Raw genomic sequence first — 16,367 nt, 5'->3', positions numbered from 1 at the left:
GGTTCCAGTGGTGGGAGAGCTAGGCTTCGCAAACCCCAAAATGGATGTAGCGATCATCTGGTTAAGGGACTCTGTGATTTAACCCTATCAAAGCTTTGCTTTTGGGATCATAGCCTTTTGATTGGTTCATGAGTTGGTGATTGACAGCCCATGGTAGCTTCACTGGACTGTCTGGACCTGACTCTCCCAACAGTGACTGAGACTCCCAGGGGAAATCCCTTTTGGGAATGGAATCTCATGCACCGCGAACCCTAATTTTTCTCAGCTTGGAAAGGTTTGTGCTTTAAGCCACATCAAAAGTGGGTTTCTGAGCAGAGACTCAGCATTTTTAAGGGTGAGTTTGTATCCTGCTTCAGTGCGTTTCTAAACTTCTAATATCACTGTAGCCTTGCACCGAAAGGCACCTGAGACACACATAAAATCAAAATATGTACTGGAGTAAGGAGGAGTAAGCTTTGAAGTGTTTTTTTTTTTCCAACTTCAGTAAGGCATTAAGATGATGAAATGGTTTGCAAAGGCACTATTTAAAATGAACAAATCTCATGCAAGAAAACATGTAAGAATCATTTTATAAAAAAATCATTAGCATCTTTGGGGGGATGTAATTGAAGACGATCTGTTATGGGAGTGGACAGTCTATGAATGTATAAGTTTCTGTGTCCATCACGATATTATATTGTAGTTTTACCTGTAATGCTTTCCATAGCACCCACTGTTGTCAGCCTTGAATCCCTGTGGTCTCTCTATACGAACGCTATAGGGCATCTGTCCACCTGAAATCCATAGTGTCTCTGTTCCACAGACAGGTGGAGTCATACTGGGCAGGAGGATAGAGGGTGCATTCACTGCTGTCAGAGGGGCAGGGAGAGAGAGGGAGGGAGGGAGGGAGGGAAAAGGGGGAGGGAGTGAGGGAAAAGGGGGAGGGAGAGGGGGGCAGGAAAACGGGGGAGGGAGAAAGAGAGGGGTAAGGGGAGGGAGAGCAGCAGCTGAATGCTTTTTACCACAGTCTGGCTGAAGAGGATGGGATGGTCAGCCTCAGAGAGCTGAACACACACACTCACACACTCCTCACAAACTCCGCTGTGGACGGGGCAGACGGACAGACAGGACGGGGGGGGGGGGGCGTGTGATTTTTAGGGAAGCCCCACAGAGCCCCGCCCTCTGTGCTTGCTGGAGGGAGGGGGACCCAGGCTGAGAGGGGAAGCTCGTGGTCACAAAACGCGCAGCCTCTGAACAGGGGACACCTACAGGAGGAGCTCCCTCCACCGGCAGCCGTTCTCCTTACCCATAAGCCTTTGTTTCTTTGCGAGTCGGTAAACGTGATCGCCGATCCATCTGGAGGTACCGAAGAGAACAGCCTAACAGTGCAGTTTACTTAACCGGACCTCAGGGGTGAAGACCTTGCGTTCGTTTCTGGAAGCAGATCGGCAGAGACGTAACTCCCCCCTCCCCCTCCCCCATGCCCAGGAGAATCTCGAACCCGTGTTTGAGCAGCTCGTCTCCGGCCACCGGCAGCCTTCTCCCGTTCCCCCCAGCAAAGATGCGTCGCTTCAGAAAGCTAAGGAAATCCATCCCCTTTCTCACGCACATCCATGTGTACAGAGTAAGTCCATCCCAGACCAGCTTTGCATGCTCAGTTGCTGTTATGTATTGTGAGACTTTCTCTCTATTTTTTGATGGGTTTTACATTTTGTAAGCTTTTAACGGGTCGCACAGTAATAAGAGGTGGTAATTCAGTGGAAGAGTAAAGCATGTATTCTCTGCTGAGGACACACGTGCATGTCCTGAATTTACACTGGTGTCCAGTAACACTTGTGAAGGGAGAGGGCGTGTTGTGTGTGTTGGTTCAGTTTCAGACACTTGAGTGGCTGGGTCTGTATGTTTGCCCTGATAAACCATATCGGGGAGTCTTCACTTTCCTCCGAGGGCCCTAGTTCTATGGATTCATCCTTTTAAGCTGTCTGTACATGTCTGAAGCCATTCGTACAAACACTGTAATGTCTTAATACCACTCTCTGAATGTCTGCTGCTAAAGTGTTGTTTCTGTGAACTTTGAGGAATAGTAATTGCCCATTAAACGTCATGTGCACCTGACTATTCAAGAACTCTAACCAGCCTATTACCTTATACTTAATATAGATACTTTACATTATACATAATCTACATCTATGCAAAAAGAGCACTCCAGAGAGAAGGTACAAAAAGTGCATTTATTGGTGAGTATAAATAGAACGTCTTTATTATCATTATGGTGAGACGTGGGAGGTGTGATGCATTGTGGGTACGCTCTGGGGCGGGGGCGGGGGGTTGTGCAGATGTCAGAACGGTCCTCGTTATCCTCCCTTAACCACGCATTTCGTGTCACCGTGGAGACCCCCGGAGAGCAGCGGTGACTCGCGTCTCTGTTGGGGCGGACGTGCCGATCGGACTGTCCCGTAATTAGGCGTTAAAATAGCGCCGGCTTTTCACGGGACGACGCAGCGGCATCGTTAGTGGTAATTGCCGCCGCCCCCCTCGCTCAGGGGAGCGAGTGGCAGAGGAAGCCTTTCCGAGGGCTGCTTTCTGAGACTCCTGGCAGTGGAGGTGGCTGAAACCTTCAGCAGGACTGGGATCCCTGATTTAGCCTGTTGTTTGTTTTATTTGAAAGCCACAGAGGCGCGCAGTGTCACGCCGGACCGCTCCAGCTGGTCCACGCCGCGTCGCACTCCACAAGGACGAGGGCGTGTGCGCTCAGAGAGAGGCGTTTTTGGGGAGATGACCTCAGGCCGGAGGCATTTCTGTGTGAGCGCGTGTACACACTTCCTGTTTCCCAGAGGTACGGCAATGTCGGCCGTCTGGCTCCACCGTCTCCGCCCCGGTGTGATGCTGATTGGCAACTGTATACACCACTATTTTTCTTTTCATTTCTTTCCCTGTAAGCTGACTGCTTAGTACTTCACATGTATTTGTCTCCTAGCAACTCAGAATACCTAAAGCTTCAACCCCACGCAGAGACAGAAATTCCATTGTGATGTACACTGAGGTGATGTATCTGGACAGTAAGCAGAATATCTGTGGCAGTGATTGATGTATATAAAACAAGCCACACCCACCTCCTTATTACACTATGCCCAAATGGTTAAAACTGTTCACAGACACGTCAGATTGTAATCTGAAGGTAGTAGGCTTGAATTCTGGATGAAGCACTGCAGTTGCGCCCGTAATTTCATTTTTTCTAACATCCACCTGAATAATGAGAGAGCTTTTTAAAATATTATCTGTCTGCTGTCTTGTCTGCTGGACTCTGGGCCCTGCCTCCTCCTGATCCATTTTGTCCCTGGCAGCTGGCTGCTTGGTCCTAGATGTTTTTTTGTCGTCCCTCCATCAGTTCAGAGTGTCCTCGTCATGGTTGATTTATTGCTTAATTGATTTCTTTATTGATCCCCATATGGGATATTTGGTAATAACCGCAACAGACAACACCAGAAGTATAGCAAGAGCAACACACAGATTTACACAGCACTGAGCTCAATGACGCCACAGTAAATAGAAATGAATAAATGGCACTCAGAGCATCTCATCAGTCCTGTTACACCCTTAACATTAGCTTTTATAGCTGTTAAAATGCCTCACAACAGTAAGCAAGAAGGATCTGTGGACCTTCTTGTTCCAGATCTGTGGACCTGGTTGAGCATTTAGGCATTGTGAGACGGTCACAAAACACGCGCCTATTGTTGGTTGCACGTACAGGGTGGCCGTCATACTTCTGCGTGCTTGTTTTCGATGGCCTGCGCTTTCGTCTGGTTGTGCGTAAATAGTGAGCAGTGCGTCGGTTCTTGGCTTCCGCTGGCATCACTTGGACTCAGGCGTTGCTATGGAAACCCTGGCAGGAGCTTGCAGGCTCTCCTGAATTGCTGGGGCCATTTACTTTGTGTGTGTTTTTGTACCTGAGCATTAAGACTCATCGCTGTGAGTGTTTCTGTAAGTGAGAGACGGCCCTATTCTCCACTACTGAGCCTCTCCAATCAGCCAGAGCTCCCTCAAACTCCTCTGTCTTGATTCTTCTAGACCTTTCTGCAGCCTTTGGCACGGTGGACCACACTTTACTTCTGTCTACCCTGGCTACATTAGGGATCGCTGATATTGCTCTCCTTTGGGTCTCCTCTGGACGCTCTGTCAGGGTATCCTGGAACGGTCTGACACTACTGCCTCATTTAACTTGAATGGATACACTTATGTTCTATTGTGCTGGAAGTCGCTCTAGATAAGAGCATCTGCTAAATGCATGTAAAAAAAAAAAGTTAGTGGTAATAGTTTCTCTCAGCCATGCACCTTGTGGAATCTACCCAGATGTCAGGACCAAAGCCTACCTAAGGCCATTTGTGTCTCTTATTAAAATGATCTGATTCCCTGTGGGGAGGTGGGAAAGGGAGAGCAGGGGGGATCCCAAAGGGGGGGCTGGGAGAGGTTTTGGAGAGAGGGGGAGGGGTGAGATCGTGCTGCTGGCCCTGCTGCTCTCAGAGTGCACATGGTTTTTATATCATCGTAACACAGCCTAATCGCTGGCCTTTGAACTTTATTATTTCTTCATGGGTCGTTTTAGAGTTCATGACTGCTGTGTTGTGCATGAGAGAGGGTTGGAGTGTTCTCTCCAGCGACACACAGCTGGACTGAGCAGCCATGGCTTAGCACACCTCTCCTCTCTCCACTGGCCAGGACACACACACACACACACACACACACACACACACACACACACACACACAGACACCAAGGCTTACCGTGTGTGTATGTCTGTGTGAGACAGTATGACTGTGTGTGGGTATTTGTGTTTATGTGAGAGTGAGAATGTGAGTGAGAGTGTGTGTCTGTGTGAGCAAGATTCTATGTGTGTGAGAGAGAGAGCGAGAGAGAGCGAGAGAGAGCGAGATTCTGTGTAACAGTATGACTGTGTGTGTGTGTGTGTGTGTGTGTGTGTGTGAGAGAGAGAGAGAGTCTGTGTAACAGTATGACTGTGTGTGTGTGTGAGACCACATGAGTGTGTGTATGGTTGCAGGTGCATCCACATCTGTGCGCTGGTCTCCCTCTGTGGAAAGGTCCTCACTCTCCCCTGACTCCGGACAGAAGGCTGATCGCTCTCACGCAGACAGAAGCTCTCCCGGTGGGAAACGAGACCCAAAACAGCACACTTCCTGCCTTCACGCCCTTCCAGCTGCGGGGTCCGTGACACACAGCTGCGCGCTGATGAGCTCCACAAACAACAACCGCGGGACCCTCCTCGTTTCATTAGGGCCTCGGTGACCGGGGCAGGGATCCGGGCCAGGGGTGCTTACAACCCCAAAGCGGATCAGTGTGCTTCTCCTCATGCTGTAAACAAGAACAGATCAAAGGGAGTTGAAGGCAGCTCTCTACTCTGTGCAAGCCCCCACACAAACACATGGGTCAGGATTCATTCACAGCCACTTTTAAATGGGAAGTTCGTGATGTAAAAGCAACACTGTCGTGTACATAGAAGCAGGCTTGTTTTGTCCCTCTGGTCCAGCCTGGAGAGTGCAAGAGTTCCTCTGTGTGATGAAATGTCTGATTGTCCAGAAGCATGAGGGCATAAAGGAGTGTATCAGTGCTGTGCTCTCACGGAGTCTGCAGAAACTGATTAGTAACATAGATTGAGTAAAGGAGTGTGTATTTGCAGAGTCCCTCTGTCTGTTTGACAGAGAAAGTTGGACAGTAGCTTGGATTTCAGATAGGAGGATGTGTTGACTGACTGCCTGTCTGTTTGCCTGTAGGTATGTCCATGCAGAATTTGGACAGAATCTTGGATTTCCAACAGGAACGCATGTTGACCGTCTGTGTGTGGGTTTGACCATCCAGAAGTTTGACAGTAGCTCTGATTTTAGACAGCAGCACGTGTGGACCGACTGCCTCTCTGCTTGCCTGTCTGACCGACCTTGCAGACGTTGGACACTGCCTTCGATTTCAGAAAGGAGCATGTATTGACTGTGTGTGTCTGTCTGTGTGTGTGTGTCTGTCTCTGTGTGTGTGTGTGTGTGTGTGTGTGTGTGTGTGTGTGTGTGTGTGTGTCTGTCTCTGTGTGTGTGTCTGTGTGTGTGTGTGTGTGTGTGTGTGTGTGTGTGTCTGTCTCTATGTGTGTGTCTGTGTGTGTGTGTGTGTGTGTGTGTGTGTGTGTGTCTGCGCGCAGCAGCTGGGCGGCAGCATGCAGGCGGACGAGGGCACAGAATGGCTGCTGGAGCTCCTGATGGAGGTGCAGCTGCAGCAGTACCTCCTGCGAATCCGCGACGACCTCAACGTCACCCGCCTCTCCCACTTCGACTACGTCAAGAACGAGGACCTGGAGAAGATCGGGATGGGGCGCCCAGGTGAGGACGGGGGTGGTGGGGGGGGGGGCATTTTTACCCATCTCACACTCGCCACACACCACCAACCTCACGTCTGCTAACAGAGTCTATGTGAGGCCTCTGTTTGTCACTCGCATGTAAACTGGCCGAGGGGGAGGCAGGGATGACTAACTACTACAGGTGCAAACAGGTGCAAAAACGTTAAGCCCCTTTTTCCCCTCTGTTCATGTAAAGCCTGCACAAGAGAGCCTGATTAATAACCCCATATAATCAAAATTTACATAACATTACATTATTAGCATTTAGCTATCCAGAGAAACTTGCATAGATTACAATATTTACATGTTACCCATTCATACAGCTGGATATTTACTGAGGCAGTTCTGGGCTGCGGTGCCCCAGGGGGGAATTAAACCAGCAACCTTTTGCTTTTGAGCCCTGCTCCTTACCACAGTGCTACACTGCCACCCAGTGGTGAGGTTCTTTTAGCCTGGGTGATGCCCCCCACCCCACCCCCCCAGTGTGACACTCCTCATACCCCACCCCATCTACACACCAAATCCTGCATTCCTGCCAGAACAGCTGTCACACAGTTCAGTCCTGCCATCTTAAAAATAATGTGCAAAAAGTATGAACACACAAACACCAGTGGCTCATTCTTTCCATTACTGACCGCCGTGTGCACACGGTCACACCTGACTCTGCCAGGGCTTCGTCATCACGGCTCTTAGGCTCATGAAAAACTGCCTCTAATTCCCTTTGAAAACAGGAAGAAAAACATCAGCTGAAGTTGGTAGATGTAATTTTAAATAAATGACGGATGATGCTCCGGTTTAAATATAACGAGGTCCTTTCAGCTCCGTCATTCGGCTGAGGCTTTGATCAGGCCCACTGGATTCTCCTCACTTCTCCCACATTAGTGAGTGTGTGTTTGTGAGCCCTCTCTCCGGGGCGGTCCGGTTTCAGCGGGAGTGGGCTGGTGTTTATTTTCGCCCTTTTCCCTGGTGTTGTTTTTCAGGGCAGAGACGGCTGTGGGAGGCGGTTAAGAGAAGGAAGGCTCTGTGCAAACGCAAGTCCTGGATGAGTAAGGTACAGCGTGCTGCGGTGTGGCCTTTTTATAGCCCGCACTCTTCCCTCAAACTAGGACAGGCACACACGAACTCTACAGGGAGAGCCTGAGCCCGAAATTGTTTCTGAATTGGAAGGATGTGGAAACCATGCTTACGCGCAGAGTGTGTGGGGGAGAATGTGTCCCAGAAGAAGAGGCACCTGGGGCCCAGAGCGAAAGAGCTCCATCAGTAGGCTGGCCTACACACACTCACTCTCTCTCACTCTCACGCTCTCTGCCACTCTCAGTCTTTCTCTCTCACTCACTCACACTCCCTCGCTCATCCACTCTCAGTCTCTGTCAGTCACTCACTCTTTCTCACACTCATTTGTTCACCCGCTCAATGTCTCACTTGCTCACCCACCCTCAATCCCTGTCATTCACTCACTCACTCTCATTCTCCCTTACTCATACTCATGAACTCACTCTCTCATGCGCTCTCACTCATTCACACTCTCACCCACGCAATCACACACTCACTCAGTTACACTCCCTCACACTACTCACACAGAGTGCCTGACCTGTTGATGGTTGCATAAAAACCCGCTGAGTGTTACCATTGGCCAGGATGGGCACCATGCAGCTGAGGGCCTGCTGAAGATCAGGACCTCTGCCATGGATTCCTCTGTATTTCACTTCCTGCCTTTATCCCTCCCATGGGTGGGCACCAGTGGATACCGTAGCAACGCGTACTCTCTGACTGACCGACTAAATCAGATTCCACAGTGCAGTGATCGGGACACTGTGCAATAGGAGGTGCTGCCTTTCACACAACACTTAAGTTTCGAAGCGGCTTTAGCCCCCATGTCCTCGTGAAGTTCCCACTCCCACACATGCTCTCCGCATCTGGCCACCCAATCATCCCCCCATAAAGCGGATTGGCTGTGCAACCCCTCATATTCCCCACACGCTGTGTTTCTGGCGCGCATCACTGTGAAACAGAAATGAGTTCAGTTGATGCACCTGGTTAAATAACAGTAATACAGCAAAATACAACAGCGAGCTCCCACTTGTTTTGAATTCACATAGAATATATGTCCCCATTCGCAAAAGAGGAGTGCAGCTGTACTGTGGGCTTCTATTCACATGGGAGCGCGAGGTTAAGACCATTTGTTCATGCGGATCAGATTGGCTTTAACCATTTCTGCCCAGTCCAGCATGACTAATATATCCATAAGGATATTCAGCTGCAGTTTTTACAGAATACCCAAAATGAAGGCTTTCTGTTCCAGAACGCAGCTGGGATTCTGATGGAACCTGAAGGGGGGGGCGTTTCTCCTGCAACCCACAGCTGTGACAACCGCTCTGGCCCCACCTTGTGGCTCATGGTTTTAGTCAACTGTCATTAGATCTGACGAACTGCTAATGCAACCAGCTTCTGTGTTACCACTCCCAAATGAAGTAACTGTCCTTAAACTGCAGTAGCTAAATATGTTTTTCTTGCATGGAAATGATCCACATGCACGTACTGAGACACATACGCGCACACACACACACGCACGCACACACACACACACACTCCTGTTTTTGAGAGGAGGGTGTGTACAGGAGGAGGGTAGAAGCTCGCAATCTTGGCTCTGTCCCTGGCATCCCCGTGGTCCTACAGGAAGCTGAGGTTTCAGACAGGTTTCTAAAATTACGCTAACTCATTTCTGCTCCAGGAGATGCAGTAATCAGCCTCATCCGCTGTGGTGTGTGTGTGTGTGTGTGTGTGTGCGCGTGTGCGCGTGTGTATGTGTGAGACACTTCAGTCTAAAAGTAGGAGAATTCTCTGTCTTTCAGGAATCGTCAGAATTAGCCATGACTAAATACTGACTCACGTCCTTTCAGAGTGCTCTTCACTTCACAGTGAGGCAGTGTTATTCACCCACATGCGTTCTGTAATTGCAGCAATGCCGTGGGGTGGTAATTGCTGGTTGTACCTTTTTGTGAAGCTCTGATTGCCAAGTCACCTGGTGGAGGAGAGTTTATGTTCGTGTTATTCACCAGGACTCTTAATGCCGTGAGCGGTCTGTTCAATTAGCCGCCTCTGATGTGGCTTTGCCAGTCTGGGCAGGCCTGTGGTGCAGCACAACCAGGTTGGGCCACTTTAATTAGAGCATCTCTCTCTCTCTCTCTATCCATCCATCTTGGTTTCTCTCTCTCTCTCTCTCTCTCTCTCTCCATCCTGTCATACATCTCGGTTTCTCTCTTTCTCTGTCCGTTTCTCACTCGCTGTCCACCTGTATCTTTATCTCGGTTTCTCTCTCTCTCTCTCTCTCTCTCTATCCATCTCTTTCTCTCTCTCTCTCTCTCTCTCTCTCTCTCTGTCTCTTCTTCTCCATTTCTCTTTCTTTCCTTTCTCCACTCCTCCACCCTCTCTACCTCTGTCTTCATCCCCTTCCCCTCTCTCTCTTCATTTCTCTCTGTCCATCTCTGTTTTGCTCTCTGTCCCTCTGTCCCTCCCTCCCCCTCTCCCCCCCCCCCCCCCCCCCCCCCTTCCCTCCACAGGTGTTCAGCGGGAAGAGACCGGACTCAGACCTCCAGCCGCAGCCGGGCTGCACTTTTCGGAAGCCGTCCCCAACACCGCCCCCGGCGGAGGGGCACCAGGCCCTCACCTGCCTGATCAGCGACGCGGACCTGGCGCTCTTCCAGAAGCTGGGCGACGGCTCCTTCGGGGTGGTGAAGCGCGGGGAGTGGGTCACACCCTCGGGGAAGGTGGTGAGTGTGGTTTTAACGCACCGCTTTATTTTAGGTTGTGTTTATTGTGCACCTTTTGGCAACCGAAAGGTTGCTGGTTCAGTTCCCCAGTGGGGCATTGCTGTTGTACCCTTGGGCAAGATACTTAACCTACAATTGCCTTGGTAAATATCCAGCTGTATAAATGGGTAACATGTAAAAACTGTAACCTATGTAAGTTGCTCTGGATAAGAGCATCTGCTGAAAGACAATGTAATGGTTTTAGCTGCCTCCTGGTGTGGTGTTTTACTCTGTAGAAGGGAGCTGTTGATCTGATCTGTAAAGCCAGTCTGAAACTCTGGGTGTGACGATATAGGACAGTCTTACCGCTTCAGTCTGACGCTCACATGGGTGGGGGGGGTGGCTATATCTTTCCTAACAGACCCCAGTTCTGCGAATAACAGGACTGACAGAGTTTCTCCTGCTTGTCAATGGCATCATGTCCTAACCACAGTTTGTCTACCCTCAACGGCTGCTGCTCCATCAGAGACCAGGGTCAGGCTAATGCAAACTCTTTAGGTGCACAGTCATACCCACAACAAATGTATAAAAATAGGTAGTATAACTTTCCAGTGTAAACCACTTATGCTAAGGCCATTATTTAAAAATGTAATACTAGCTCAAATCCTCATACGGTGTCTTACGCGAGTCGGCCTCCTCGCTGGCGACACCCACCCGGTTCTCATCTCGGCTTGTCTTTTGTTCAGCGTTTTTCCCATAATGTCCTCCTCATGCTGAATTCCCCAGGACTAGATTTTCAGACAGCTTTGTGGGAGGCCACCCCCTTTCCCTGAGCACCGTGAGAAGTCAGCTGGGCTGGAGTGCTCCTTTGTGGAGAAGATGAGGGTCCCTGCGATCTGGCGGAAACATCCCTCTGTCCACATCTGCAGAGTTCAGACCCCCCCACCCTGATCCCAGGAGCATGTGCCAGGAAGAACCAAGCAGCTATGGCCTTTTAAGCACCCCCCCGGCCCAGCCGCTCGTGAAGAAACCGATACGCCCTGCGCGTTTGTGATGGAGTGGGAAAACGCAGCGTGATAAGCAGCTTACAGATGGTCTTGAGGAGGGAACTGGGGAAAGGAATGGGGTTTATGCAGGTCTGGAGGGACCAGCATGTTTGTTTCTCTAACATGGAGTGTGCTTTATGATTCTTCATTAGAGAGTGTACTTAAATGTGGACCGATGCTCTGAGATCATGTCTGAGAGGGGTTTTCTTGCTGTTCTCAGATCAGTGTAGAAAGCGCAGGGAATTGGGGAAAGGAGTGAGGTTTATGCAGCTCTGGAGGGACCGGGGTGTTTGTTTCTTTAACATGGAGTGTTGCTTTATGATTCTTCATTAGAGAGTGTCTTTAAATGTGGACTGATGCTCTGAGATCATGTCTGAGAGGGACTGGAGTCCTTGTTTCTGTTACATTGAGTGTGTGTTAAAGATTTTGTACTAGAGAGTCTCTTTAAATGGGGGCTGACGTTCTGAGATCATGTCTGAGAGGGGTTTTCTCGCTGTTCTCAGATCAGTGTTTAAAAAAAGACACAGGGAGTTGGGAAAAAGAATGGAGTTTGTGCTATTCTGGAGGGACTAGGGTCCTTGTTTCGGGTACATGGAGTGCGTGTTCATGATTCAGTTCTAGAGTGTCTGAAATGCGGGCGGATGCTCTGGGATCATTTCTCAGAGGGTTTTCTCACTGTTCTCGGATCAGTATAGAGAGCACAGGGAACTGGGAAAAAGAGCGAGGTTTTCTCTGTTCTGAAGGGGGACCAAGGTGCTTGCTTCTCTTACATGGAGTGTGTTCTATTCATTCTGTACTAGAGTCAGTCTTTAAATGCGGGCTGACATTGTGATGCCGTGTCTGAGGGGAGCTTTCTCACTGATCTCAGATCAGCGTGGCGGTGAAGTGTCTGAAGACGGACGTGCTGAGCCAGCCGGACGCTCTGGATGACTTCATCCGGGAGGTGAACGCCATGCACTCGCTGGACCACCAGAACCTGATCCGGCTCTACGGCGTGGTCCTCACGCACCCCATGAAAATGGTGAGGCCGGTACCCCCTGCCCCGTACCCCCCGCGTCCACCCTCCCCCCACCCCTAACCCCTCACTCCGTAACTGCATCATCACCGCTGCCGGACATGTCGAAGTAAAGTGATGGAAAAAATACGCTGCATTGCATCAGCCGGTTCACTCGCAATACGTTGAGTAGGCACCAGGATATGAAGTGTTTGTTCATCCACCCACTTTATTTGCGTATCTTTCCATCCCCAAAACCACTTTTTTTCCGCTTGGAAAGCAAAACTCCAATTAGAGTTTACTTCACCTGGAGTTTATTCCACTCTTTATGCTCGTAGGTGTAATCTTAGCCGAGAGAGATAAGAGAAGGTGTTGAGAATTTTCATTTTACATTTACATTTATTTACATTTATTCATTTGGCAGAGGCTTTTACCCAAAGCATTTTGCAGGTGAGGCAGAGTATAACGCAAGCGAAAAACCAAACAGAGTCAACGATATTAGAATCACTGCGTGACAAAGTTCCAATGGTTGGCCAAGGCAAGGTACAAACTAGCAGGTAAAGCTAATGAGTGTGTTAAACCATTACAGTTTTTTTTTTAATTTGTGAAGGAATAGCTCTGGAATCCCTTTAAGGGGTGCACGCTAAAAAGGCGTGTTGTGTCCTAGAGGCTGTTGGTGAGGGTTTATTGTGGAGATGCCGCTGTCTTAGGTGTGGAATGCGTTGTGTCTCCTCCAGGTGACGGAGCTGGCCCTGCTGGGGTCTCTGCTGGACCGCCTGCGGAAGAACCAGGGCCACCTGCTGATCTCCACGCTGTGCCACTACGCCATCCAGATCGCCAACGGCATGGCCTACCTGGAGTCCAAGCGCTTCATCCACCGGGACCTGGCCGCCCGCAACATCCTGCTGGCCTCCAAAGACCTGGTGAAGATCGGGGACTTCGGCCTCATGAGGGCGCTGCCCAAAAACGACGACCACTACGTCATGCAGGAGCACCGCAAGGTCCCCTTCGCCTGGTCGGTGTCCCACCCCCCCCCCCCCCCCCCGGTTAACCCTCCCGTAATGCCCCTATCCCTATCGCCATCTCACTCCTCATGACCCTGTCACACCTGTATATGCTCGGCTGCCCCCATTTCCTAAACGCTGTTCCCCTCTCTGTCCACACCACCCCCGAACGTCCCTATCCCCATCTCAGTCCTCGTGACCTTGTGCACCTGTCTGTGCTCTCCTACCCTTGTTTGCTAAATTCCATCCGCCTGTCCCCTGTACCTTTCCCCTCATGACCCTGTGTGCCCATATGTGCTCTGCAGCTATACTGTTTCCTAAACGCTGTCCCCCCTGTACCCTGTACCACCCTAGCGTGTCCATCCCCCTATCCCCCTATCCCCCTATCCCCATTCCTATTCCTATTCCCATTCCCCATCCCCATTCCCATTCCTATTACCATCTCACTCCTTGCTGCGCCTATTTCCTAAATGCTGTCCCTTATCCCCCCCCCCTTTATGCCCCTATCCCTATCCCCATCTCACTCCATGACCCTTCTAAGGCTGTATGTTTTCTACTGCTCCCGTTTCCTAAATGCTGTTCCCCTGACCTCCATATCCCCCATTTTGCTCCTATCCCTGCTCCCTCCCCGCCCCTCCTGACCCTGTCGCACCTGTGCGCCCTCTCTCCGGCAGGTGTGCCCCGGAGAGCCTGAAGACACGCACCTTCTCCCACGCCAGTGACACCTGGATGTTCGGCGTGACCCTGTGGGAGATGTTCACCCACGGCCAGGAGCCCTGGCTGGGCCTCAACGGCAGCCAGGTAGGGGCGGGGACACCGGGTGGGGACTCCGCCCACGACCAGGTGCGGTCCAATCAGAGTGGAGACTGTCTCTTTGGAGGAGGAAGTGGCCAGAAGCAGGAACAAATACGTTTTGTTTGCACATTGTATCTTAATGTTTGAGATGACGTCATAGACCACTTTGCATATCACTGTTGTATAACAGCACACAAATAATACACCAGTAATGATGTATGCAGACAAGAGATAAAATGAAATAAAACTGTCCCTGAGAAGTTTTCTTTCTTCATCCTTATTAAAACCAGCCCAGTTCCTGAAGAAATTTGACATTTTTAGAAGTGGGACAGCTCTTTTTTCCAACAGTGCACACAGAGCAATCCACAGCGATGACTCATGAATGCCGTGCGGCGTTTGTGACCTTCTCGATTGTGTATGCGGACGTTTCCTTGTGTGTCCCTCTCTCAGATCCTCCACAAGGTGGATAAGGATGGGGAGAGGCTGCCCAAGCCGGAGGACTGCCCCCTGGACATCTACAACGTGATGCTGCAGAGCTGGGCGCAGAAGCCCGACGACCGGCCCACCTTCGTGGCCCTGCGCGAGTTCCTGGTGGAGGTGAGGGCTGACTGACCGGGATTACAGAGGCAGAGAGAGAGGATGCAACCCGAACCCCTCTCATCTGCGCTCATCTCGGCCCTTCGAATCAAACACTGGGGAGTGAGGAGGGGTGGGGACCGGGCGGAGTTTTCTCAAAGTGGGTGTGCCCCCAGCAGCCCCATGCTAACACTGATTGTTGCAGGGCTTTTGTAGCATTCACAGGTGATTGATAATGCAAATATGGATTGGTAGTTTCTCCCACGTTGAGCAACTTCGGCATTACCCCACTCACTCTCCTCCCCCCGCATTGTTCTCAGTGCACAATAGCCTTTCTTTAGTATATTGGTTTCATGCCATCTGACAAACATTTACTTTGGCTCAGTCTCGCTTTCATAAAGCTTCTTGTATAGACAAGGCCCTCCTTTATTGCCCTCTGCTGGCATGAGTAATAATTCTACCCTGTCATAACAGTGACACTGTTTATCATACACCGCCTTTTCCCTGGAGTTTATTATACAGCAGCTTATCCTGCAGCTCGTTCCGCAGCTGTGAGGATGGCACTCACCCCCCCCGCGTTCGGCTCAGATGCTGATGTCATAGCTGTGCCGTTTCCTGCAGACGATGCCCACAGACATGAGGGCCCTGCAGGACTTTGAGGAGCCGGACAAGCTGCACATCCAGATGAACGACGTCATCACCATCATCGAGGGGAGGTCAGCGAGGGCGGCACTTTGCCCGCAGAACTCTTAGAACCCGCATATACTTCACAGATCCATTTAGACTCTACCCTCACAACGCTTGGAACCCACACTCACTTCAAAATTCCATTTAGAAATCTCACTTTCTTTCAAACTCCATTTATGCTGTCTAGCACAGAGCACTCGAAAACCCTCTCTGGCTTCAGAACTCCATTTAAAAGCCTAAATTTGTACTCAATTCATGCTGTCTAACCTCAGAACTCCACTTAAAAAACGTCACTTTGAATTTCAGACAGAAGCCTCATTTTCACTAGAACTATGTACTCTGTACCCTCAGAACTCCATTTAGAGCCTACAGTTTCTTCACAGCTCCATTCAGATGCCTCGCGTACCATAAAACTCTACCGTCAAAACTCAACTTAGAACCTTCACTTTCTTTGCATTCCATATAAACACCTAACTTTCACTAGAACAGTATGCTCTGTACCCTCATAACTATATAGAACCCTCATCTTCTTTACATTTTATTTAGAAGCCTCACTTTCTTTAAAATTCCGTGTTCTCTGCCCTTAGCATTCTGTATAGAACCCTCATCTTCATTACATTCTATTTAGAAGCGCCTCTGTAGAACTCAGAGTTCTGAGGGTAGAGAATACGATGTAGAACCCTCACCTTCATTACATTCTATTCAGAAGCCTGACTTTCTGTGCTGCAGGGCTGAGAACTACTGGTGGCGGGGGCAGAACAAACGCACACTGAAAGTGGGCCAGTTTCCCCGGAACGCCGTCACCTCGGTGGCCGGCCTGTCAGCCCACGACATCAGCCGGCCGCTCAAGCACAGCTTCATCCACACGGGCCACGGGGACAGCAACCCCCAGCGCTCCTGGGGCTTCCCCGACAAGATCGACGAGTAAGGGAGCCTCACCGGAGGGGTGTAGAATCACTGCCAGCTTCCTAATGCCTCCTCGGTTAACCATCTCCTTCCTACCATTAACCTACTCCCTCAACCACTAACCTACCCCCACTACGCTAATCTGTTCCCTTCTCCTACTAACCTACTTCCTTGTCCACTAACCTAGCCCTGCTACACTAACCTGCTCCCTCCTCTGCTAATCTACTCCCTCCTCCC

The 16,367-nt window shown here is 50.3% G+C and overlaps 1 protein-coding gene across 5 annotated transcripts in view; it reads left to right on the top strand.

The window, feature by feature from the left end:
* Positions 1-16,367, top strand: part of LOC118796617 (activated CDC42 kinase 1-like) — a 35,934-nt gene that overhangs the window by 14,736 nt on the left and 4,831 nt on the right. For 2 of the 5 annotated variants that reach the window (XM_036555622.1, XM_036555613.1), the window contains exons 1-10: positions 975-1,603; positions 6,179-6,356; positions 7,354-7,424; positions 9,934-10,143; positions 12,037-12,189; positions 12,900-13,177; positions 13,841-13,967; positions 14,412-14,558; positions 15,159-15,253; positions 15,954-16,148. In XM_036555622.1, the coding sequence (XP_036411515.1) occupies positions 1,460-1,603; positions 6,179-6,356; positions 7,354-7,424; positions 9,934-10,143; positions 12,037-12,189; positions 12,900-13,177; positions 13,841-13,967; positions 14,412-14,558; positions 15,159-15,253; positions 15,954-16,148 (1,598 nt within the window). In that variant the 5' untranslated portion in view covers positions 975-1,459. Of the gene's footprint in view, positions 1-974; positions 1,604-6,178; positions 6,357-7,353; positions 7,425-9,933; positions 10,144-12,036; positions 12,190-12,899; positions 13,178-13,840; positions 13,968-14,411; positions 14,559-15,158; positions 15,254-15,953; positions 16,149-16,367 lie in introns of those variants that run through there. The other 3 variants (XM_036555647.1, XM_036555630.1, XM_036555638.1) reach the window with 2 other exon arrangements.

Source organism: Megalops cyprinoides, chromosome 2 (genome assembly GCF_013368585.1).
Source record: "Megalops cyprinoides isolate fMegCyp1 chromosome 2, fMegCyp1.pri, whole genome shotgun sequence".
In the NCBI taxonomy this organism is placed as follows: domain Eukaryota; kingdom Metazoa; phylum Chordata; class Actinopteri; order Elopiformes; family Megalopidae; genus Megalops; species Megalops cyprinoides.
The sequence above is the reverse complement of the archived record's forward strand: the minus strand, read 5'-3'. Positions and strand labels throughout refer to the sequence as shown.